This window comes from Solanum tuberosum, unplaced genomic scaffold (assembly GCF_000226075.1).
Source record: "Solanum tuberosum cultivar DM 1-3 516 R44 unplaced genomic scaffold, SolTub_3.0 scf00032, whole genome shotgun sequence".
NCBI lineage: Eukaryota > Viridiplantae > Streptophyta > Magnoliopsida > Solanales > Solanaceae > Solanum > Solanum tuberosum.
The window spans coordinates 2,009,532-2,033,555 of record NW_006238958.1 but is presented as its reverse complement, the minus strand read 5'-3'; the positions used below and the strand labels follow the sequence as shown (position 1 = coordinate 2,033,555).

Genomic DNA, 24,024 nt, shown 5'->3' with positions numbered 1-24,024 from the left:
TATAATCTCGGGATTATCTAATACTTAAAATAAAGTATTGGGATTATTGTCATTGTCCCATGTAACAAACGACTCTTCTTTAAGGGGTTGTTTAGTACACAGAATGAAATAAGCAAGGATATCGAAACTTTTTGAATTTGAAATTATTTTATCTTATCTTTGATAGGAATAACTTATTCACAAAAAAAATAAAATTCATAGAGTATCTTAGAATTATTATTTTTATATTACCAACAAAACTATCCTTGAGAATGTTTGTTATGAAAGAAAATGTATTCATAGAAAATAAATGGTTTGATCCATATTCAAAGCTTTGAAATGCAATTTCTAGCCAAAATCTCTCTTTGTTGTGTCTCTTAATTTGTTTGACCAAATTTCTTGAATGGTACTACTATATATTTGATTGTTTCTTTGTATGGAATCAAGGTATTTTAGCTATAGAAAATTAATTTTGAGTAGAAAAGAAACAAAAAAAAAAAATCTTTCATCTTTGAATAGAAAATTAGGTGAAATATTACATAATTGAAATTCTAGAAGAGTATATTTGGAGAGAGGAAATGAGAAAACATATAATTAATTCAGTTTTTTTTATAAAATAAATATAAACTTAAAAGTAAATCTATTTTTCTTTTTTTTTAAAAAAAGAGTGACATAAATTTGAAAAAACAGAGATGTGAAGCAATAGGAAATGGAAATTAAACAAATAGAAATAAAAATAAAAATCTAAACTCTAAATAGAATATTTCCAAAAACACACAAGTATTATGTGAAGTTGCCGCGAGTGTATTAGAGCTGCAGTTGAAAAGTTCCAAAATATCAACAACACTTTAAGATCTGCAAAAAGCTCTCTACGCTGCGATTCAATGCAAGGAGGATCAAATGGAATCGGTTATGGTCTCAAATATCAGGTTAATCTCAAACTTTTTTCACAATTTTCATATTTTTTTTCGCATAAACCCTAAATATTGACTGATTTAGATTGTTTTTCTGTTCAGGCACGATGCATTGCCGATGTGAAAGCTGATACGGATCACACCAGTTTCCTCACCGGAACTCTCAGCCTGAAAGAAGAAAATGAGGTACTCAATTAGCTTCATTTCCGTAATTTATCGTGAATTTCCTAGTAATGCGGCATTTTACAGGTACATTTGATCCGGATTTCTTCAGCTGGTACTGAATTGCTCTGCGAAGGTCTTTTTTCTCATCCTAATGAGATCTGGGACCTTGCGTCGTGCCCCTTCGATCAACGGATTTTCTCTACTGTTTTTTCTTCCGGTAAGTTTATGGTTTATTTGACTAATGAGTTTTCTTAGTTTGCTGTCTCATTTTTGTAGGATTGGAGTGAGTTGATCCGAATGCACATAGTTTGTTGTTTCTTCTGTTGAATTCTTAGATGTGTTGGATTATAGGTGGAATTTAGTATCTGCACATGACAGAGTGATAGTTCTCTTTGAGCTTGATCATGAGGAAATTCTATCTTCATTTTTTTAGAAGTTAATGTTGTCGATAGTGTGGAATGGATACAAAGGATTCATATAGTCGAACTGCTCATGGTTCTGGTGTTTTGATATTTTTGATAGAACTAGTATTTCATTGGTGTTTTGAGAATAATTTAGTTCTTTTGATTTTATAGTGTTCTTTTAATCAGATCATAAGTTCAATTTATGATCTCCACTTGTCTATTTAAGCAAAATCACAAGGAAGTTAAGGCATTTTAATTGCCTTTCGTGAAGTTCATGTGAAGTTAGAATGGTAGTGCGGTTGGTATTGCTGATTTGATGTTTATGATGGAACTAGGTTCTATGATGATGCTCTATTTATTTGTAGGTGAAACATATGGGGCAGCAATATGGCAGATCCCTGAGTTGTATGGCCAGTCGAATTCTCCACAACTAGAGAGGATTGCATCTCTTGATGCTCATAATTCGAAGATAAAGTGGTTAGTCTTTTTTTATATGGTAAACTCAAACTGCTTACCATAGCCCCTGAGCTCAAAAGATTTACATGCTTGTAGTATAAAATAGATATTAATGCTTAGGAGAAGAAATACAGGATGCATTGTTGTGCAAAACTCTGCTTTTTTATTTTGGTCATCCTAAACTCTGCATGTTCATTTAATCATTCCAGTTGATGCTTACCTTGTAACTTCTAATGCTTAATATTGTAACATACCCAACCAGCAGCAGATTCCGTTTTTGGAAAAAAGAAACTCCTATTATCATTTCCTTTGCTACTTAAGTACTCTTCTAATTCCCAATGCTACGTTAGCTCCTATGCTAAATATATTGATGATATGATCTTCAACTGTTACATTCATTGCTAATATTATTTCTAACACTACCCTTCGACAAAGCTAACCTAATTATCTCCGAAAATTGAGGAACACCATGATTCAGGAGTGCTCCAAATATATTCAGAAAATGCTGTCCTTTGATTTTAGATGGGAAATCGTAATACTTCAAAGTCATAATTGTTTTCTGTGTTCCGTTTCATATTTATTCCCTTTGTTGTTTTTTCTCCAAAATGAAGCAATTCAAAGGCTATTGGTCTCAAGTAGCAATTCTACGGTATCATCAATTTTTTGCATAATATTAAAGTACCTTGAGCTCTTTGAGATGGTGGTCAAGTAATTAAAATTCAATTGCTGTAGATTACTAACAAATTGGTTTTCTAATTCGTGCTTGTGAAGTAATTAAAATCCAATTGCTGTAGATTACTAACAAATTGGTTTTCTAATTCGTGCTTGTAATGCTTTAAGTAGTTAACATTTTATGATAATTCCCTTTTGGTTTATCACGCTTTAGACTTCAGAGGCTCATGCCTTCTGTTCTTAATTTTTCTATTAATTGGTGAGCCTGATGGAGTTACATATTAAATCGAAGAATTATCTATTTCATTTGCTTGGACACTAAAATATATTGCAAATGGTGGGCAGCACACTTTGGTGGCCAACAGGAAGGCATGACAAGTTGGTTAGCATTGATGAACAGAATCTTTTCCTCTGGAGCTTTGATACTTCAAAGAAGAATGCACAGGTATATTCCAGAATATGGCTATACTTGGCTCTGGCCTTATAAAATGACCAACTAAAATGCTTCATCTTGATTTTCTGTTAGTTTTCATCACTTCTGAAAAGTGCTGCTCGTGTTTGGTCTCCCAGTTCACATTTTTTGACCCATACATGCTTTGTTGAGCAGTCATTTCTTTTATGCTACTGCAAGATGTATATCATTGTTTTGGAGAAGAAAAGGCACAGTACACAATACTATGGTTGTGCATGAATGTTTACCTTCTTATAGTTTGAAAGTGCTGTGAACTAAACTTAGGCATAGTAATACTCTTGTTAACGCATAAAGGGTAAAAGCTGATGAATCATTTGAAATGGCATAAATGATGTCTAAAAGTTCACCGGTGCTCCTCATGGTTAGAGGTTTTAAATACTGAACTGTTTGATTACTTAAAGTAGATTGCTTGAAATAAACTTGTAATTTGCATCCCATAGAGTGCTTCTGTTTCAGCTAAAACCTAGATTTTGCTGGCTTGGAAATAATATTATCTCGATGATATTCTTTTGGTTAGCGTATCTTCACACTCTTGTTTGAAATACAAGGTAGTCTGCAGTTTACCTTAGGCTTCTATGTGTCTCATCTTCGGATACCACCCTTCTTTGCTGCCAGAGAACCTCAAGCATAGTTGTAAAAGTGTTGTTACTTCTGATTCGTGGGGCTAATTTTTATTCAGGTCTGCTGCAAAATTTAGGTACAATCACAAGAATCAGCAGGTGTGCTACATTCTTTAACTGGGGGCGCCTGGGATCCCCATGATTATAATGCTCTAGCACTAACAAGTGAATCATCAGTCCAACTTTGGGATCTACGGACAATGAAGTAAGTGAATATGGTAATTGATTCCCTATATTCTGTTTCATTGGTTTATGTTAGTCTTTGTTCACTTGTGAATAAAGACAAGATTAATCATCCCAGAAAAAAAATGTAAGAGAGTACTTGGAAGGTAAATAGCTAGTGTGGCATGGACAATTATGTCCCTTGTTCTGGTTCTATATAGTCTAACCCTGAAAAGAGAAGACTCATCGAAGTACAAAATGTACTTTGAATTTTGAAATAGGAGGCAAAAGAGAATATTTTCATGTACATACTCCCATCAATTTGATAAATCCAGTGTTATAAACTATAGATCCAAATCATAGTTTGTCATAGATTAAGAAAGAGACTGAATGGTTTCAAGTGCCTAAAGATAATGTAGTGCATGCTTATAACAAAAAGGGTAAAAGTTTGAGGCTCAATCTGGACATTGTGTCCCAGAACAGGTCTAGAAGTCCTTTCCTTCTAATTTCTGCACTCCTATACCCCTTTTACACCCCTGTACTGGATACTGATTCACTCAAGTCACATAGCTTTTTAGTTTGGGCACATACTAGCTCTGAAGTAGATTCTTGTATAATCGTTCTCAGGATAGCATCTTCTGGTCTTTTGCTTGGTTTGAAATATTCTATAAAGCTATTTTTGCTTTTGTCCATTAACTTGAATGATTAGTTTGCACAATTTACATCTTGGTTAATTCTACTGCAGGAAAACAAATTCAATCGATCATCCTCATGTCCGTAATTTGGATTACAATGTGAAGAGAGAGTATACACTTGTAAGTACATAGCTTTGTGAAGTTATTAAGTTGCATTGATGATTGATCCCTTGATTTGTCGTCCATTTGCAAATGAAATAATCTGTTTGAGTAAGTGTCTATGAATTTGTGAGGTATATCTGCTTTTTGCCTGTATGCGTGCGTGTTAACATTACAATGTTAGGAGTTTGACACTCTAATGTGGACCCATCTTAGGAACCTTTTTGATTTTTTATACTAACATTTCAATTTCAATATGAAATGTGGAGAGGTACTCTTTTGTTACAAGAAGGAAAGGATAATTCTTTTTGTTCTTTAAAGCATACTGTCTTCAACTTTCTATTTCTTGTTTCCTCCTAGCAATCACTTTATGGAGACAGATTACATGAGATGAATGTCAAGACATGAAAAGTACTTCCTCTAAAGTGTATGGCTGTGGCCTTGTGTTTTTAATGGCTCTATTTCTCTTTCAGGCTTCTGGTTTTTGCTCAATGATTTGGTGTTTATTTCTGAAGAAGTTCCCATACTTGTGTTTTTAATATCTCCATCCACCTGAATAGAAGTATGTTACCCTTAACATGCACAATCAAATATGAAGATGATTATCCTCTGTGTCCTTTTAACTTTTTTCTGTCGATTAACAATGAGCCAGTTGATGAATTTCTCTGTCGTTTTTGGAATACTACTTTTAGTTTCTTTAAAGAGAGAATAAGAAGATACCAAGTAAGACATCAAAGTGAAATATGAATAGTTAGTTGAGCTTAATGGATCTTGTTTTGTCACCTCTGCATGCTTTTGGCTCTCCATTTTTTATAAGATTCAAAATAGGTACACACAGGAGAAAGTGGTACTATTAATTTTCTCTGTGTGAGGTATTGCTATCAGAACTTTACCATCTTAATTTTCAACTGTCTGATTAAAAGGTGTTCAAATATATTTGGTCTTGGCTTCTTTTTCTTTCCCTTGGAGAAAGCAGACGTTCAGTGTCAGTGAAGATGTATTTAAATTCTGCAGGTAACGGCTGAAGATGAATCTGGGATACATATATGGGATCTTAGAATGCTGAAGTTTCCAGTCCTTGATCTCCCTGGACATACTCACTGGTACTACTTTGTGGCAATAATGAAGCTGCTTGCCATCTCTTTAATTAGTTGAGTTTTTGATATAAGATTATTGTTTGGTCCTTCAATATGTGTCTCACTATGTTGCCTACAAATTAATGACTGCCAACTTTTTTGGTTAGGGTTTAGGATCAGAAGTTTCTTTCTGGATTACCATTTCCGTATTGAGTAAATGCAGTTGATGTATGTTTGCAGGACATGGACTGTCAAGTGCAATCCCGAATATGAAGACTTAATTCTGGTTCTTTCTCTTCATTTCCTGTATCTGTTTGTCTACCCTATGTATGTGGAAAGCATACTTGTGCGCACACACGTCTGTTTGGATTGGCTTATGACTTATAAGCCAAAAGCCATAAGTTAGGATTTCTAACTTATGGCTTTTGGCTTATTTTTGTTATTTTGGCTTTAAAATAAGTCCTTATAAGCACTTTTTAACTTTACCCAAACACTTCAAAACTGCTTAAAAACTATTTTAGCTTAAAAACACCTAAAATAAGTCAATCCAAACAGGCACTCACTGAGCCACAATTTTCTATGCTGAATTTCCCCAGAAAATAAAAGCAGTCTATCTGATACTTTTACATATAGGATGTTTAGCTTCTTTTAGCTACACTTGCACTGAAAGCTCTTGATAGCATGTGCCATGTCTTATCTACTATGCATATAGTTTTAGTATTAAAAACAAGTCGCGTGTCTACCTTGGTCATTGATTTTTTGTTGCTGAAACAAAATGTTTGGCAGAGTGCTGGAACTGATTCTGCGGTCAATCTGTGGCTGGCTTCTCCTCCTAGTAGTGACGAACCAACTTCAGAGAGGTCCTTTCCGTAAACCCTCCGTCCTTTCTCTGTAAAAAAGAAAAGGAAGAGAAGCCCAACAAAGAAAAAAAGAAGAAGCACTCGAAAAGTATCTTCTCTCACTGTATCTCATAAAGTTTGTTGATTTTCAGCTTTGACTCCCCTAATAAGCCAGTGGATCCATTGCTTAATTCATATAGTGACTATGAAGACAGTGTATATGGTAAGTACACACTTGCTGTTTCCTTGTCAACTGAGTTTTTAAGCAACATTTGACTAGTCCATCTTGGTTCTAGGACTTGCTTGGAGCTGTCGAGAGCCATGGATATTTGCATCATTGTCATATGATGGAAGGGTAAGGCCTCTTATGGGTATTCGTCAGAAGAACCAAGAAAAAAATATACATGTCTCTGGATATTAACCAGCAGATTTTGCAATCTTGAACTACTCTTGCTTTGGTTTGCATAAACAATAGGAGGTGTTGCTGCAAATGCTATTTTATTTTTTGGACAATAGGCAAATAGTAAATTTTGTGTGAGAAATTTAAATGATAATCTTTTGTTAGTTTTGATAGCCATCTTTAGCTTGTTCAATCAATACATTTATTTAACATCATGGCTCTATTATTCTATATTTATAAGGAATATAAAGTGAAGTTATAATACATTCTCAAAAAAATAAAAGTGAAGTTATGATTTTCCTTCTGGTCGCATCTGTGTCTTTTCTTGTGTTGGAGTTCTGAGCCAATTTCAGGATAACATAGAATATGTTCTTTGGCAATTTGCTTATTATTTCTAATACATGATGAATAGTCTAACAGAGCTGTCTTATTTTAAGTTGAGAATTGGCACCAAGTGTTATTTTGTTTTAATTTAGCGTTTTTTTCTTATTTTTTCCTAACAGGTGGTTGTAGAATCAACCAAGCCTCATCTTCCAAGAAAATAAATCAGTACAACCCAAAGTAAGTATGAACTCTTGATCCATCTTTTGAGCTCATTATCCCTTTGCCACACTACTCATCTCTTTTTATGTTTGTATCACTCCAGTATGTCCCCCTCCAAATCTGTATTCTTGAAATTGAACCATGTGTTCATGATGGAGTTAACGCTGCTGAGGTGGAATGTAGAATTTTGCAAGAGGTCTCTTTAATTTTATCTAGTATGACGTTTGCAGTTCATTTTCATGCGGAAGCTTCTAAGCCTGCAGCTTCACTCCAGATTGAATTTGCTTAAACGTATGGCACATGGTCATTTACATTTTCCATTCACTTAGTTTGTGGTTGTTATATCTTTGCGCGTTTAAGAGGGTCAGGAAAGAGTGATGTCACATCTTTGCATCTTTTAGATTCTCTCTCCCGTGGACATCCGACCAGGTACTCATTATGGGACCCACCCAACGTTATTCACTAAATTAGACTTACTATTATGTGGCCAAGTGTTAATTATCACTTTTCCTTGAACACAGATAATCGGGTTCTTTTATTGTATTCGTTTATTTTTGCGAAATTATATTATGTTAATGTTCCTTAATAACACGATACCTTTGTGATTGCAGTTAGTTTTTCAGACTGATTAGTTGATTTGAGTATGTATTTATTGATTTGATCTAAACTTAGAGCCTGTTTACTATTTAATTTGTGTTAGTGATGCGTATGATGATGCAAAAACTGGGAAGTGCCTTTGAAAATGCAGGGGGGAAGATGTGGCTATAAAAGTTTTCAACCTTAGATTTCCAGTCTGTTACCCCTTATTAGTTATTGAATTGACCCAAAGCTTATCCAAACATACAGGGATAGCATATCTACAACTTGTCAAAAGTAATTCGGTTTCCTAGTTCAACAGCAAAAGTCAGGGTCAGAAATCATTTTTAAAGTAGTCATCTTTTCACATGTACACGTGGAGCTGTTTTTCACCATGAAATGTGCAGTAGTCATGTGTGGATGATGTGGTGAGTCAGCTTTATCCATAGTGTTCAGATTTCAGCGTCAGCAGGTACATTGTTCCATGTCATCAGACACTTTCCTCTCGACATGTGGTGAGCAGGGTAAGGTTCTACCAGTGATTCGTATGGTTGATTTATTTTCCTTTTCTTCAGCCTCATTAATTTTGTTGCACCAATTAGTAAATACTTTCCCCTCAAAATTAAATAATAGACATTCTTTTTATGACAAAAGGCTAGAATAAAAGTGATAACAGAGGGAGTAGTAAGAAGTGAGGGTTGGAGTATGTACCATTTGAGATGTGAATATTATCATAGTAGGCTATTATAAGCTCCAGTTTGGAGTAGATTTTGTAGTTGAAACTTGAAATTCGAGTTGGAGTTTTGTGGGTGGAACTGAAATTTTTCAGACTAGTTTTTGGGGAACTTGAAAATATTTTAAAGATAAATTTTCAAAATTCATCGAATTTCATGATAAAATAGATATTTGAATTAAAATTTCAATATCTATGGTTAAACACTAGCTAAATAGATCCATTATTTTAATATCACAGTGAAACCAAACTTAAATCAGTTGTTTAATTAAAGAAGAATCAGGATGGGATTACCTTATACAAATTGTTGAGAAAACGTAGATGACTTGAATATACATCATACATGCATGGTGCATCGATGTTCAAACCCACTTTGATTATTGCATTACCTCTGTGTTACTTCTCACCAGCACATGTGTATAATAACTTTGTCCACTAGTGATGGATGGAGTTTTTTAACTACAAATTCAACTGAGCTTAGTACTTTTGATACATAACCCAAAAATTAATATTAGTTTTGAACTCAATCATAATTTCAAATATCCCATGAGTTCAATGCTAATTGAAGTTTAAATCATTGATTTGCTTTTGTTGTCTGCTAAAACTTAGGTAAAAAATGGATCAACTCACCTACTCATATATTTATTTTGCCTTTACTAAAAAAATGTCTTAATCTATACATCTTATTTCATTGATCACTAAAATCACACCTTAATTACTGATAGTATGTTGCTTGATTAGTTTTGTTAAAGGAGACAGAGGAAGTGACGATTCAAATAATTGTATTATGCTATTCCTGCCTGCCGTAATTTGGTTACCATATTATGCTAATTTCCCACATGCAATAGCTTATTTAATTGCTTGAACAAGTGGAGACAATATCAAAGGGATCATTTTTCTTGTCTTTACTATTTTTAGTTCCACCAACTCATAGGCAAATTTTTACATTTCTTAATCAGGTAAATATAAAATATATTGGTTCTAGTGAATATTTTAGTGACTAATTCATAAATGGCATGACTAAAAAAGTAGAAAAAAAGAATGACACTGGTAAACCATTTATATATTACTCCACAAATTTCAATATTCAATGAACGAAACATAAGTAACCATAAATACATCTTACCATCAAAGGTTAGGTAAGATGAATGTGTCCCTATTTATGCGATGTAAATTAAAATTAGTTAGATCCCATTACGACACCATATCTTCATTAGTTTCAAAGTCATTTTCAAAAGAAAGCAAGCATTATTATATTATACTAGTAAAATTACCCGCGCCTCGCGGGGATATTTAATATCATGGAATTTATAAAATAATACTTAAAACCTAATCAGTCATTAAAACTAAAACACTATATTTTCTTACATACAATATTACGTAGTAACAAAATTAATAATGTAAAGGAAAATGAAAATTATAACATCTTATCATATATCCTTAATAATATAAGCATAAATTAATGACTGTAAAAATACATACCAGGATCTGTAACATAAGCAATGGTGTCAGTGAACCACTCAACATGAGCATAGTACATGAATATTTAATTGTGCAAAAGAAGAAGATGAGGAGGTTAAGAATTTTTGTTGTTTTAAAATGAGAGAAAATCCCTCAATTTATAGACAACAAAGGGTAATGTGAACAAATGTTTATTGTGCCTTATCGGAAATGTTACAACTATTTGGAAAAGTTGCAACCCTTCCGATTGGTCACAACCTTTCATAAAAGTCACAATTCTTCATTAAAATCGCAATTTTAATTTTCATAAAAGTCTCAACTCTTCATAAAAGTCGCAACTTTTCATAAAAGTCATAATTTTTCATGAAAGGGGAAAACTAGTTTTGAAAATAAATAAATTAAAAGAGAATTCTGCTTTGTGGTGGGGCCATGTAAGCGGATTGGGTCCACTTACTTGTGATAATTGATGAAACATATTTTGTACTTGCTGTTTATGGGGTAATAGGGATCTGGCAAGGTGTGTCCCATAGTCACTACTGAGCGACACGTGGCAAATCCATTGTGGCAAAATGGATACAAATCACAAGTAAGTGGACCCAATCGCAAATTAGTGAGTCCACATTTCTCGAAATCATCCTTTTATTTTATCCAATCTTACTTTTTGGTACCTTTACAGTCAAATTAATTTTATCTATAAGTACCTAAAAATTCTCCTAAATTTTCTCTTCTAATCTTATTTGATTTCTTATTACTATTTTTTTTATTCACCTCACTAAACTCTTTTCTGTTTCTCTGAATCTCCATCTGAATTTCACTCACTTCTAGGGCTTTATCAACACATTCTTCTACCTCCAATGGCATTTTTTTGAGCAATAATGGCGGCTTCGGCTTCTTCCAGAGGATTCACAGCGCCCATAGGGGCCACAGTTGAGGTGTTTCCTACATCACATAATGGTTTTGTAGAATTTCGAAGGAAGAAGAGGAGTAGTATCGGAGGTTTCTTCAGTATACAATGTTGTTGTTCAGATTCTGTAATGCCAATTAGAGGTGGTAGTGGTTCTGGGAATGGCGTTGATAAAGGTGACGATGGAAGGCTCGATTCTAAGAAGATCACTGCTAATTATATGAGAACTCAAGCTTCTTCCCCAATGCCCTTTGCATCTCCTCAGTAAGTCAATTTTTATATTCACTACATTTTTTGCAATCAATCTTCATAATAACAAGAAAAGTGGTTGAATTCAAAGAAGAATTAGATTTTTGTAGAAATACTTTTAGAACCGTGAACCGTGAATGATTAATGTAATGAAATGAGGCAAATTTAGCAAGATGGATATTTAGGATTCATATAGGTGACCCGAAAAGGGTGGTGGTTGTTTGGTTATTGAATATTTTGTTTTTTTGGGTTTCCCATTCAGTGTCTAATACCCACATTGTAGCCAAACTAATCCGGATTCCATTGATGAAAGTTCTCCCAACCAAAGATTTTAGCCGAGAGCTCTAGTTAAAGGAGGAGGAGCCCATCCGCTACACCACATCCTTTGGTGGTGGTTGCTGAACTTATAATAAGGTTCTTTTGAGCTAGTTAGTGTGTATTGTTATGTCCACTTGCAAAATTGTTAAACAATGTCATATCCAAAGTAAATCATTATCCATGATTAAACTGAATCACTTCAAGGTTGGAGATTGATTAATAGTAATTTTCTTATTATTCTAAGAGCTAAAGTCACATTCTTTATTAGGTTTTTAGGATGCTTTAGAAGTAATGTGATATTTATATATGAAGGAAATTAACTTCATATTATTTGGCTGAAGCTGATGAGACATCACATGGGTTTGTTTGGACAGACATTATGAATAGCTTAAATGAAAACAAAAAATAAATAAATTCTTTCTGCCATTGATATGGTGTAGAGATTTGTATGTTTTGTTCTTTCCGATTCTGATGCAAAAGAGAATTTTGTATCATATTGTTTATTAACACCTGAACCCCTTTCAAATATGTTGCTTTTAGCAATCTGGATACCAATCTGTATAGGATTATACTGAGGTTGTTTTGAGCTCTTAGTCGGTTATTGCTATGTCCACTTGCAAAGATTTTGAACAATTTCATACTCAAAGTAATAGATTCTATTGCGTCGGATTTAATACATGCTTAAACTGCACTTTCTCAAGGTTGGTTAGACTAGTTCATAATAATTTTTTATTATAAGAGCTAAAGTCGCAACCTTTACGAGTTTCTGGGATATTCTAGTTATTTAAGAAGTAATGCGAAAGTAATTAGATAAAATCTGTTTGTTTCATTTCGTACAATGAATTTCACAATTGATTTGAATGTGTCTTTATGTTATTGTCAAGGCATGAAGAAAAAAAAAGAGTTATCCTATTGTTAAAAAGATTCTGTGTTTTGTTAATATCACTTTCTCAGTTTATGCTACTTATAGTTGTTGGATGGCCAATAACAAACCCTTCATTATAGGCTTGATAATCTTGATATGAACTCCAAAGTAGTGTTTGACTTTCTAGTATCTAGAATATCTTCACGGTTTACAGACTCCATCTTTCCATGTTGTGTGTGCTTCAAATTTGATTGGAAGTAGCTGTTTCTTTTTTCTATTTTTTTTTGTGATTTTCATCAACTTTTCTTTGTGCAGGTCTAGATTTGTTTCAAAGCCAGAAAAGTTCTTTTCCCGATGCACCCCAAGAAATTCAGGCCCTAAGTCCCGTGATTCTCCACCAAAACGAGGTAGTTATGGTTCCTTATTTTTTGGCTTTTAGAAGAGTGTTTCTTTTTTCAGATGATATTGATAATTACTCTAGTCACATTACATTTGTAATTGTCTTTATGACACCTGATGATAATTTTTTTTTACCACCCTTCCTTTCTATAGACACGGGTATTGCTAATGAGAAAGATTGGGGCATCAGTATGCTAAATGATAATGTCAATGAAACTGGAGTAAACGAAGACGGCAGTACATGGTATCGGGAGAGTGGGGAAGACCTTGGTGACAATGGATACCGATGCCGATGGACAAGGATGGGTGGTCAGAGCAGTGATGGTACCTTAGAATGGAAAGAAACGGTATGCATGTTCTTAATCTTGTGATTAGTGTATGGCTGTGTTGTTGTGGATCTTGAAGATTGTATTGTAAAATTATACTTGAAAACCTATTAAATGGGATCACCTTTTCCAAGGACGGACATCTCGCTTTTTTTGCATATGTTAATATTTACCTGATGTGCAATATCTATAGTATGAAGCGGAAACCTGAACACAGAACTATAATGCCTTAACTACATTGATGAGTGATGACACAAGCACAAGAAGTAGAGGTTTAGCTAAAGGAGAACAACAAGAACTTTTTTCATGTTTAGTCATCACATAAATCAATTTTCTTTGCTGGTTTTGAATGCACATGTTTTCTCTGGCTAGGCTTGTGGACTGTTGAGCCAGTGATAAGTGTCTAGAATATGGGGAATGTTTACCTGTCAGAAAATTAACTTTATGTCCTAAACTTGAACACAATGTACTTTTTTGATTGGAGTCTGGGAATGATTGGCTAATAATATGACAGACAGACTATTAAAAGGTTAATTGGTTAACCATGAATACCTTATTCTGATGGATAAAGCGCTGCAAATAAGTTCTTGCATCCTCTTTAACAATCTACTGTTGAAGAAATATTTGAGTCCAATTTTCATTGTAGACATTATTTTATAACCTTATCAAGTACCATCCCAGGTGGATGCTTTTAATTGGATTTGTTGATCTCCTTGACAGTGGTGGGAGAAAAGTGATTGGACCGGATACAAAGAACTCGGTATGACTTTTTACTTTAAATATGTATAACCTTGCTGCATTTGGTTTAAATTTTCTATCTTACAATTGTTTTTAATGATTCCACGGTCATCCTTTATTTTGTACTTCATGAAACATCAAGTTTTCCCTTTGTTTAATTAACAGGTGTTGAGAAATCCGGGAAAAATGTTGAAGGGGACGCATGGTGGGAAACATGGCGGGAAGTTCTTCACCAAGATGAATGGAGGTTAAATATATGTTTTCTTAGATTTTGTAATAATATAAGCTGATGAGGATTGCTTTGCTGCTCTGGGAGAATTATTAAAATAATTATGCTGCATTTTCAATCTACAGTAATCTTGCTAGGATTGAAAGGAGTGCACAAAAACAAGCAAAATCAGGCACTGAGAACGCTGGGTGGTATGAAAATTGGTAAGAGATTTTGAGGGGAATAATTAGTTTACATGGTCATGAATACATGCACAATAATTTTTTAAGCATTGATATTTCATATGCAGGTGGGAAAAGTATGATGCAAAGGGTTGGACAGAGAAAGGGGCACACAAGTATGGCAGATTAAATGAACAATCGTGGTGGGAGAAATGGGGAGAGCATTATGATGGAAGAGGATCTGTTCTTAAATGGTACATACCTATTTGTTGTGTTAGTTATTTAGCATCAAACTCTCGCCCTCTTGATATAGTGGAGTTTTGGTGGAGGCACTTTGGTAACTATTGATAGTGTTTTACCACTAAACTCTTGGTACTTTGAAGTCCTACGACCTGTTTTTGCCTTTAACTGCTGTTATGCTATGTCACCTGAACAAACAAAAAAACTTTAGAATACGTTCATCCAAGACATGGTAATAAACTAGAACTGCAACAATCTGCTTTGGGTTCACACTTGCAGTAGATAAACCTGTGTTTATGCTGAACTTTTTGTTTTGCTACTGCACTAGTTACTGGAAATAAATCAAGTTCTAGAATTTGATGGTAAGATAATCTTGACATTGGTCATCATTATATGTCCTATCTGGCCCTCTAGAATTGTAATCTCATACAATTGAAACTTGACTGATATCAACAACATTGCTTGAAGTATGAGGGTTTGTTAAACATCTTATTTTACTCTCTCCTTTTCATGACATTATTATAATTGCTTGTTTCTGACTTTTTGAGAATTGGTAAACCGGCATTGTTAAAGGGGTGAAAAAGTTTGTCAAAACCTCCCTAGTGGTCTTGAGTTGCTGACAAGGTGGTTTTATGTTGCTTATCGTTCCATGCTCCTTTTCTCAGGACAGATAAGTGGGCAGAAACTGAGCTTGGAACAAAATGGGGAGACAAGTGGGAAGAGAAATTTTTCGCTGGAATTGGTTCACGGCAAGGAGAGACTTGGCATGTGTCACCCGTCGGTGATAGTATGTCTACCTTCTATTTTTTCGAATTACATCTTTACATTCCAAAAGGACTTAGGTGCTAAAACACAAAAACCAATTACAAGTTTTTCCTGGTGAAAGTTAAGTTGTGAAAAGAAATTCCCTAACTATCATAATATGTATTACTGTGTCTCTTATTTTGAGTTTCAAGCTAACCAATCATCCAATTCTCTTCTTTTTTTTCTTTTCCTAATTATCCAGGATGGTCCAGGACATGGGGAGAGGAGCACTTCGGAAATGGGTATGTCAGAGTTATGAATTTGAACTAAAATTCAGCTTATTAGATGTCCATTTCCATGGCGCTTTTACACTTTAGAAACTTATAAACAATGTTGTTTCCATGAATCAGCAAAGTGCACAAGTACGGCAAGAGCACAACAGGTGAAAGTTGGGACATCGTTGTGGATGAAGGAACTTACTACGAGTAAGTCATAGTTCTAGTGTTAGTAGGCTGTAGGATTTAACTTATAACATGGACATTATCAGTACAGTTACAGCACGTTGTCTATCTTATTTTTCAAATAACTTTTTCCACTTACTACAGATAGTTAGTTACATGTATCTATTCTTGTATGCTGTTAGCGTATAGAAGTTAAACTCATTCATGAATAGTTTTTACGATATTGAACTAACATGTTTTTACTTGTATTATTTATAGGGCTGAACCTCACTATGGATGGGCAGATGTTGTAGGCGATTCTTCCCAGTTATTGTCAATCCAACCTCGAGACAGACCGCCCGGTGTGTTCCCATCAATGGATTTTGGTCCATCTCTGCCTCCAGAAGATGAGTTTCCTCCCACCTTGTCACAATGACAAGCTGGTTTGTTTTCAAACAAGGTTGATGTTGAATGTTGGTAGTTGGCAAATTTTTAGATTTTGATTGTTATTGCCAATTCTCAATGTAACAAAACATACTTTGCCTATTCATTTAGTTCATTCTTTTAGAGATTTAAATCATTTTTGCATCGGGTTTAATGCACTCTCTACCATATATGACTATATTCTCAAGTCTTATACTTGAATTCGTTGGTTAAGGATGGAAAAGTATTTACCCTAATATGAAAATAATGTTGTCATGATGGAACATACTATATGATATTGTATTAAGATAGTAATAGTTATAAACTTGGGCCTAGTTCTGAAAGGACCAACTCTAGAGTCTAGATAAAATAAATTAAGCTAGAAGTAATTAAGATTTCAAGTTAAGCATCTATTAATAAATAAAGTTGATGGCTATATTTTCATTTGAAATAAACTACATTGCTTTTGTAGAACCTCGCTATTAATGGTACCAAATGTTTATAAAAAGTCGACGAGCTTTCATCTTGTAAGTATGGGTTTGTATTCACACATAGACGCATATACCATGTTTACTACGAGTTCAATTGAACCCAATAAATTCAAAGGGTTGTGATGAGATGATCGAGATAGGATCGATGGGTTAATCTGAATCCCTTTAATGAAAAGTTACATAATTTATATATATATAGAATCCCTTTTAGTTTTTTTTTTAAAAAAATTGACTTAACCTTTGCTCGAAATTCCTTCATTCTTTGAGGTATCGAGTTTGAACCTATGAAAATTAACTAAAATATTATTGGGAATACCTCCCCAAGATAGGCCTTCCAATATTTGAATTCGAAACAAGTCATATCTTAATGCAGATACCAAACTTGGAAAAAAACAATTTCTTTCATAAAAATGGGGTGTGGCAGCAGAGCCGATGTAAAATTTTTGAGGTATTTACTCCCTCTATTCCATATTAATTTAATTTTTGAGGTATTTTTTATTTTTCAAATTAACTTAATTATTCAGTTTACAAGTCTACTTTTAGAGTGTTCTTTCAATTTTACCCTTCATTAGTTAGTATTGAAATTAGTGATTAATTAATATTTAGTTATTTTAATCATAAATTTAACAATTATTAATAAGGGTAAAAATGAAAAACTATGTTCAGTCTTAATCTATTTTTCTTAAAAGGCGATTCGATCCGAGCTCTCTTATTGAGAATGCTCATACCTCAAAAATTAAATTAATATGGAATGGAGGAAGTATATTATATAGTGTTTTGTCAAATAAATATAATTTGACATAAGCCATGACTTGTGTCGTCTTCATTGAGATAAACAAATACAAATATTTTAATTAACAAACAAGAGATTAGGAATATATGTCAATTGCTAGATCTACTTTACATATTTTCACTTTTTAAACCTTTATTCCCTCTTTTTATTCCTCCTCGATTTCCATAATTAATTACTCATCCATCTGCATTTCATTAATTATTTTTTTCCCTCTCAAGTGAATGCAATAGCACTATTTTTTTCCCTAATGTAATTTACGTATTAATTACTAATTATTATAGTAAACTAAAGGTTATATACATGTAAAATAAAATATTCATATTCTTTTCTTGCTTTGGTATTTTCTTTTTTCACATTCGAGATTCATCTTTATCACACTGTGATAATTATCTTACCTTACCTTCAAAAATAAAAAAAAACGTTTTTCAGCCAACTTTGTACTAAATTAGCCGTAGAAAAAGTCCAAATTTCTTCATTTGGCCGTGCATGGCGGACAAGCTACAGTTTTTGTAGAATAGGAGCAGTAGCATTGGGAAGCAGCACAAGTTGTAGAAGAGGAAGAAGAAGATTCAACTTTTATTGTTTTCTATTTATGGAAGAAGAACCGAAACCAGAGATCTGGAACAAAGAGAATAAAAAATGATGAAAAAATGTTCAAAATGGGTTTCTTCAGATCTTCATTGGAAGCTTTTACTCTTGATTCTTCCTCTACTTTCTCTCCTTTTTTACTTTTCTCTTTCCTCCATTTCCGCCATAGCCAGTAACACTTTTTCCACTTTTGCCCCTCTCAACTCTTTTTTCAACAATAACGCCCCTGTTCCTCCGCATCCGCCGGTTTTTACGAATCAAACAGGCTTAGATCGGTCTGAGCCTCTGTTTCCGCCGGTTTTTTTGAATCGATCGGTAACGAAGGAGGAGTTGAACCGGTCTAGAATTGCTGTGTGTATAGTGGGTGGGGCTCGTAGGTTTGAACTAACTGGGCCTTCTGTAATACAGAAAATTCTGAAAGAGTATCCGAATTCTGATCTGTACCTTCATAGTCCGTTGGATTCTAATGCCTACAAGCTTTCCTTGTTAAAAAATGCTCCTCGAATCTCCGCCATTAAAATTTTCAAGCCTAAAACCATTAAAGAGACTGAGTTTCAGGTCCGAGTTCTCAGTGCTCGTGGCTCACCTAATGGTATTCAGGTATAGTTTTTGTTTTTGTTCATATATGCATTTATTTTGTTTGCTTAGCTTAACTACTCGTTTTGAAATCTCGAGGTAGGAGTAAGGTTTGTTAACACTGTGTAATACTGAGTATGTTGTTGTTAGCTTAACTAGTGTTTGAGGTTTAAGTAAACAAAATTCTAAAAGGAGAATGTTTATGTGGCGTAAATGTTTTGTTCTTTAGGATCATTACAAATACTTTAGATATTAATGGTGTATTAATTGTAACCAACTTCCAATTTTGGAAGGTTGTTAATGGTGTTTGTAGCTAGTGGCTCATGTTAGTTAGCAGTCGATGTCGACTTGTTCTGGTGTTTCGGTTGGTTTGATTTGGTGAAATGTAATTTCGACTGTGTTCAAATAACAAGAAGATTTACGTATAAAAAAAAATTACAGTAGGTTTACGACCAATACCAAAGTTCTGAACTTTTGATGAATAGAGTTATAAGTACATTGATTCATATAGCTGACCTGTACAAATTTGGTATTGAGATGTAGCTGAGAGTGATATATATGATCTGATGAAATCCAGCACCTATTAGTCAAGGTTAGTATAGACTGGCCCAAACACTGCGGTTATTAAAATACATAAAACAAGCATTGGTGAGAAGAAGTCTGCAGTTCTGGCGTGACCGCACCTCAATTCTTATCTTCTGAAGAGAAGGGACGGAAGAGAATACGTATACTATGGAAGGTAGGTAGTTTAGGTAAAGTTTGGTTTACCTTCTCAGTGACTTGATCAATTCTGTGGGGTCTAACCTAAAAGCATCACAGGTTTGTGAGGAAGAAATAAGAAAATGTTGAAGAAGTTGATGACATAATCCCGGTTAAGTTACTTTAGAAGGGGATTGTTAAATTGGAAAAAAATGAAATTATTCTCAAGGAATACTATTGAATGGTCTACCAATTCATTAGTTTTTCCATTGAATAGTATGCTGGTCAAGATTAATGGTAGTTGAAACATTATAATTAAGTATGTTTGAAGAGTAGGCTTAACATTTAATATGCTGTTTACAAGTCTAACATCTATACCTTCACCTAATTCGAGTAACTAATTCCAGCTCTAGCCCTATATCCAAAGCAGGACCACATTGGTTGGACTTAAATTGCTATGTTGTCATTGTGTCTTTATTTCCATCTATAATATAGACTTAATGGTGCATTGTTTAGTTGTAAATTGTGAGATAGTACGTTAGATCCTTGAATTCTTAGTGCATTAGCATTTAGCTAAATATTGCAGACATGATTTCAAAGGTTAAAGTCGATGTGGTTTTTTCTCTAGCTCTTACAAATGGGGTGTAAGCCGATCATGTCCACTACTACTGCTATATCTACACATCTGTATGGTTCACCAAAAGAAAGAAAAATACATTTAGAACCAGATAAAATAATAAAGGACAGCCCCATTACTACAAGTTAGACTTGTCTCTGCATGGCGTCCACTGTCCAAGGTGGAAAAATGTTTGGAATCTTATAAAATGAAGATCGACGGGTGAAAAGATGTTGAAGAGTTTCCTATAGTAGTTAAAATCTCATAATAAATGAAAGCAGAGAGGAATATGTAGAAATCACTCCCGCCTTTCCGCTGGTTGGTAGTTTATTTTGTCTATCGGAAATAACCTCTCTATTTACGAGGTAGAGGTAAGGTCTGCTCATACTCTACCCTCCCCATACCTTACGTGTGAGATTACATTGGGTATGTTGTAGTTGTTGTTGTTCTTGTATTGAAGAAAGACTATCATATTTTAAAGAGAAAAAAAGGAAGTGCATTTAAGATTTAACAATCTGGAATGCTAATAACCTACACTAGCTTTTTTCTAATTCCCAAAAATTGTAACCGAAATTTTACTATTCTGTATGGCAGGGCCTCCTGCAATATTTCAACCTGGTTGAGGGTTGCTTGACGATGATTCAAGCCTACCAGCACAAGAACAACTTCACTTATGATTGGATAATCCGTACCCGAGTTGATGGATACTGGAACTCTCCACTATCACCCGAGGACTTCATTCCCGGCGCCTATTTAGTCCCTTCTGGTTCATCCTACGGTGGCTTAAATGATCGCTTTGGCCTTGGTGACTACAACACTTCTGTAGTAGCTCTTTCACGGCTCTCCTTGATTCCTGAGTTGGATGCAGCCAGATACCATCTCCTCAACTCCGAGGGTGCATTCAAGGCCCAACTGACTATCCACAGAGTTCCCTGCATCTCTAAGCGCCTCCCATTTTGTGTTGTATCAGATCGTAGCTATGATTTTCCACCACCCCGTTTTGGTGTTCCAGTAGCAGCACTTTCTAGTCCAGGCCCATTAAGTGGTGCCAAGTGCCGGCCTTGCACACCTCCGTGCACTCACCACTGCGTTGGTCTTATGATGAACAAACTGTACAGAGGATGGAGCTGGACCGACTGGGCCAATAACACCCTTCAGCTCTGTGATGCCCATGCCGAGTGGGAGAGTGGTTGGCAGAAAATATTCGACCAAGTGGCAGGTAATAAACTAGCTGCAGCGAGACAACGAGTTGAAAATCTAAAAATGGAGCAGTGTGTGAAAGATTTCGCGGAATTAATGAAAAAAACTGCTTATTGGGAGGCTCCTCCAGTGTCTCAAATTTGTCGATTGGGTTTATCAGTGCCCGTCTAACCTCGAAACAAATAGCCAAACCATTATAGTATAGGTAAACTATGTATAGTTTTCTAGCCTCCCACGCAGTTTTTTTTCTACGTACGTTACAGGGTTTCTTTTTTATTCATATTTTCTACTTCAGGAAACAAAAAGTATTGTAGAAATTACCTTAGATTTTCTGTAGACGACACAGTTTTTTTTTGGTTAAATATCTCATGGATACTAAGTTCTAACTAGTATTGTACCTTTACGGAGAAAGTAATTTAGAGAAATGGAGAAAAGTTTCCTGTTTTTCGTACCTTATTTTGTTGTGCTATCACTATCCCACAAAGTTAGTGGTAAAGTTTAATATTGTTGTATAAGTAATAGAGAGCGAATTTTAAAAGAACAACTTTCACATATAACAAACATAAAAATCATATTTGTATGTTATAACTATAGTTTGCATAATTGTGCTTCATAGCAAACTTTATATTTGCTATGGTTATTTCGCTATACATACAAAAGAAGCAATTGTATAATCTGTTTCGGTATACATATACAAAAGAATCAATTGTATAATCTGTGTTTGTATAAAGCGAGAAAGAGAGAAAGACAAAAGAAAACTGGGCAGGGGAAGATCGTATTTGCATAATCATAAGTGTATAGGACGAAAATATATGCATTTGTATTTGTATATATAATTTTCTCTCACTTTATACAAACACAAACGCAATGTATACATTTGTGTTTATATACAGTGAGAGGCGAGCGAGATCTGGAAGAGGGGAGAGAAGGGAACGAAAATATATGTATATATACAATTTTTCGCTCGCTTTTAATACAAAACACAAACACATTTTATACATTTGTGTTTATATAGAGTGAGAGGCGAGCGAGAGCTGGAAGAGGGGAGAGAAGGGAACGAAAATATATGTATATATACAATTTTCTCTCGCTTTATACAAACAACAACACATTTTATACATCTGTGTTTGTATAAAGTGAGAGAAAATTATATATACAAATACAAATGCATATATTTTCGTCCTATACACTTATGATTATGCAAATACGATCTTCCCCTGCCCTAGTTTTCTTTTGTCTTTCTCTCTTTCTCGCTTTTATACAAACACAAACGCAATGTATACATTTGTGTTTTGTATAAAAGCGAGAGAGACGAGCGAGACTGCCCCAGCGAGAACGAGAGTGGCGGGCGAGATTCACCAGGGAGAGAGGACGAAATAGCAACAGTTTGCTAGTGGGGTAACAATTAAATCAAACTATGGTTATAGCATTTAATTTGAATTAATAATTTGCTATATACAATTTTTCCATTTTAAAAACTCTCACAACCTTTGAGTTGGAAGTAGGGGTGTGCTTATCACCCGAGCAACTTTCTTTGGTCTGTTATTTCTTAAAATTACATGTTAACATCAATGTTTTTTGCCCTATCGATCGGTTCAATGCATAAAGCTACTAAATTCATAGTAATTTGTTTTGGGTCTTGAATCCAAAAGGTTATTATTATTATTTGATTTGGACCAATCATTCGAAGGCCCGCTAAGGACTAGTAGCCTATAATTTGGAGTTTATAAGGATTCAACTCCCTTGAAAAATTGGGTAAGTGCATGGATAGTGAAGACAACTATGGACCACCATTTAATGCATAATCGAAAATTACAAAATATTTAAATGTTTAGTCGTTTCATAATTAACTATAGACTTACGAGATTGAAGTTAAAAATTCAAGTTTTACTTATACTCATCGATCGTTGTTATTATAATTTAGTAATATCGATTAGAGTTCTCATACTCAATAGGTGTTAATGAATTCATTTTCCTCTATTCCTTTTCTCAATCCTATACTATGTAATGAATTTGTTTTTTTTTAAGAGAAAGTGTATTGGTCTGGTAATGTAGATTGAATTATTCTTTACTATCATTATTTGAGCTCACTTAAATCTTGTATTATTCTTTACTAGTATATTAATTAACTTTGTAAAAGAAAAAAAATTATTTTGCCTACCACGTTTCAGGTAGGCTGCCAGATAATACTCTTATCTTCAAAAACAGAATAAATTCCAACTACCTGTCTTCGAGTTAATTGGTTCACAATAATGTCAAAAAGTGTATAAAAATAATAGAACCCAAAGAAATAACAATATAGCTAGTGTAATTTTACTAGTAAGGTTTTGGAAGTATAGAATATAAGTAGGCTTTATTATTATCTCGTGGAGATAGAAAAGTTGTTTTGAAATATTATTGGCTTAAGTATAGCAAATCAATGTATAAATTTATGAAAATGAAAATACGACAATGAAGAAAATATGTCAATTAATAACGCATTCAAAGAAAAGAAATAGTAGCAACGTAACAATGAAATAATGCGATAATTGAAAAGAAAATACATGTATAAAACCAATACTACAAGAAACACACGGCTCCCACCAAGCCTAGCTAAACCCATAAAAAAGTAAATCAAACTCAACTATCTAGCTATTAACATTCTACTCTGCTACTCAGATACCTTTATCTAAAGTTCAATCTTAATTCATAAAGACAATTAATTCAAGTAAATAAAGACTGGCTCAAAAGTATCTCCATAATTATTTTGAAAAAGGGAA

The 24,024-nt window shown here is 34.1% G+C and overlaps 3 protein-coding genes across 3 annotated transcripts; all 3 read left to right on the top strand.

Moving 5' to 3' along the window:
- The first annotated feature begins 752 nt into the window (after positions 1 to 752).
- Positions 753 to 8,124, top strand: LOC102592858 (WD repeat-containing protein DWA2-like). Its single transcript, XM_006342054.2, has 14 exons — positions 753 to 908; positions 996 to 1,079; positions 1,143 to 1,275; positions 1,828 to 1,939; positions 2,936 to 3,035; positions 3,760 to 3,887; positions 4,590 to 4,659; positions 5,653 to 5,741; positions 5,955 to 6,000; positions 6,501 to 6,574; positions 6,706 to 6,776; positions 6,850 to 6,908; positions 7,457 to 7,514; positions 7,600 to 8,124. Exons 1-13 carry the CDS (start codon positions 864 to 866, stop codon positions 7,496 to 7,498), a joined length of 1,053 nt encoding a protein of 350 aa, XP_006342116.1. The 5' UTR covers positions 753 to 863; the 3' UTR covers positions 7,499 to 7,514; positions 7,600 to 8,124.
- Positions 8,125 to 10,991: 2,867 nt separating this feature from the next.
- LOC102592522 (uncharacterized) lies at positions 10,992 to 16,459 on the top strand. Its single transcript, XM_006342053.2, has 11 exons — positions 10,992 to 11,434; positions 12,918 to 13,009; positions 13,155 to 13,348; positions 14,048 to 14,087; positions 14,231 to 14,312; positions 14,420 to 14,497; positions 14,584 to 14,709; positions 15,361 to 15,482; positions 15,702 to 15,741; positions 15,850 to 15,924; positions 16,159 to 16,459. The coding sequence occupies exons 1-11, from the start codon at positions 11,142 to 11,144 to the stop codon at positions 16,313 to 16,315; spliced, it is 1,299 nt and encodes a 432-aa protein (XP_006342115.1). The 5' UTR covers positions 10,992 to 11,141; the 3' UTR covers positions 16,316 to 16,459.
- A 1,463-nt stretch (positions 16,460 to 17,922) lies between these two features.
- Positions 17,923 to 21,716, top strand: LOC102592187 (uncharacterized). The gene is made up of 2 exons (XM_006342052.2): positions 17,923 to 18,774; positions 20,660 to 21,716. The coding sequence occupies exons 1-2, from the start codon at positions 18,226 to 18,228 to the stop codon at positions 21,434 to 21,436; spliced, it is 1,326 nt and encodes a 441-aa protein (XP_006342114.1). The 5' UTR covers positions 17,923 to 18,225; the 3' UTR covers positions 21,437 to 21,716.
- Positions 21,717 to 24,024: the final 2,308 nt, after the last annotated feature.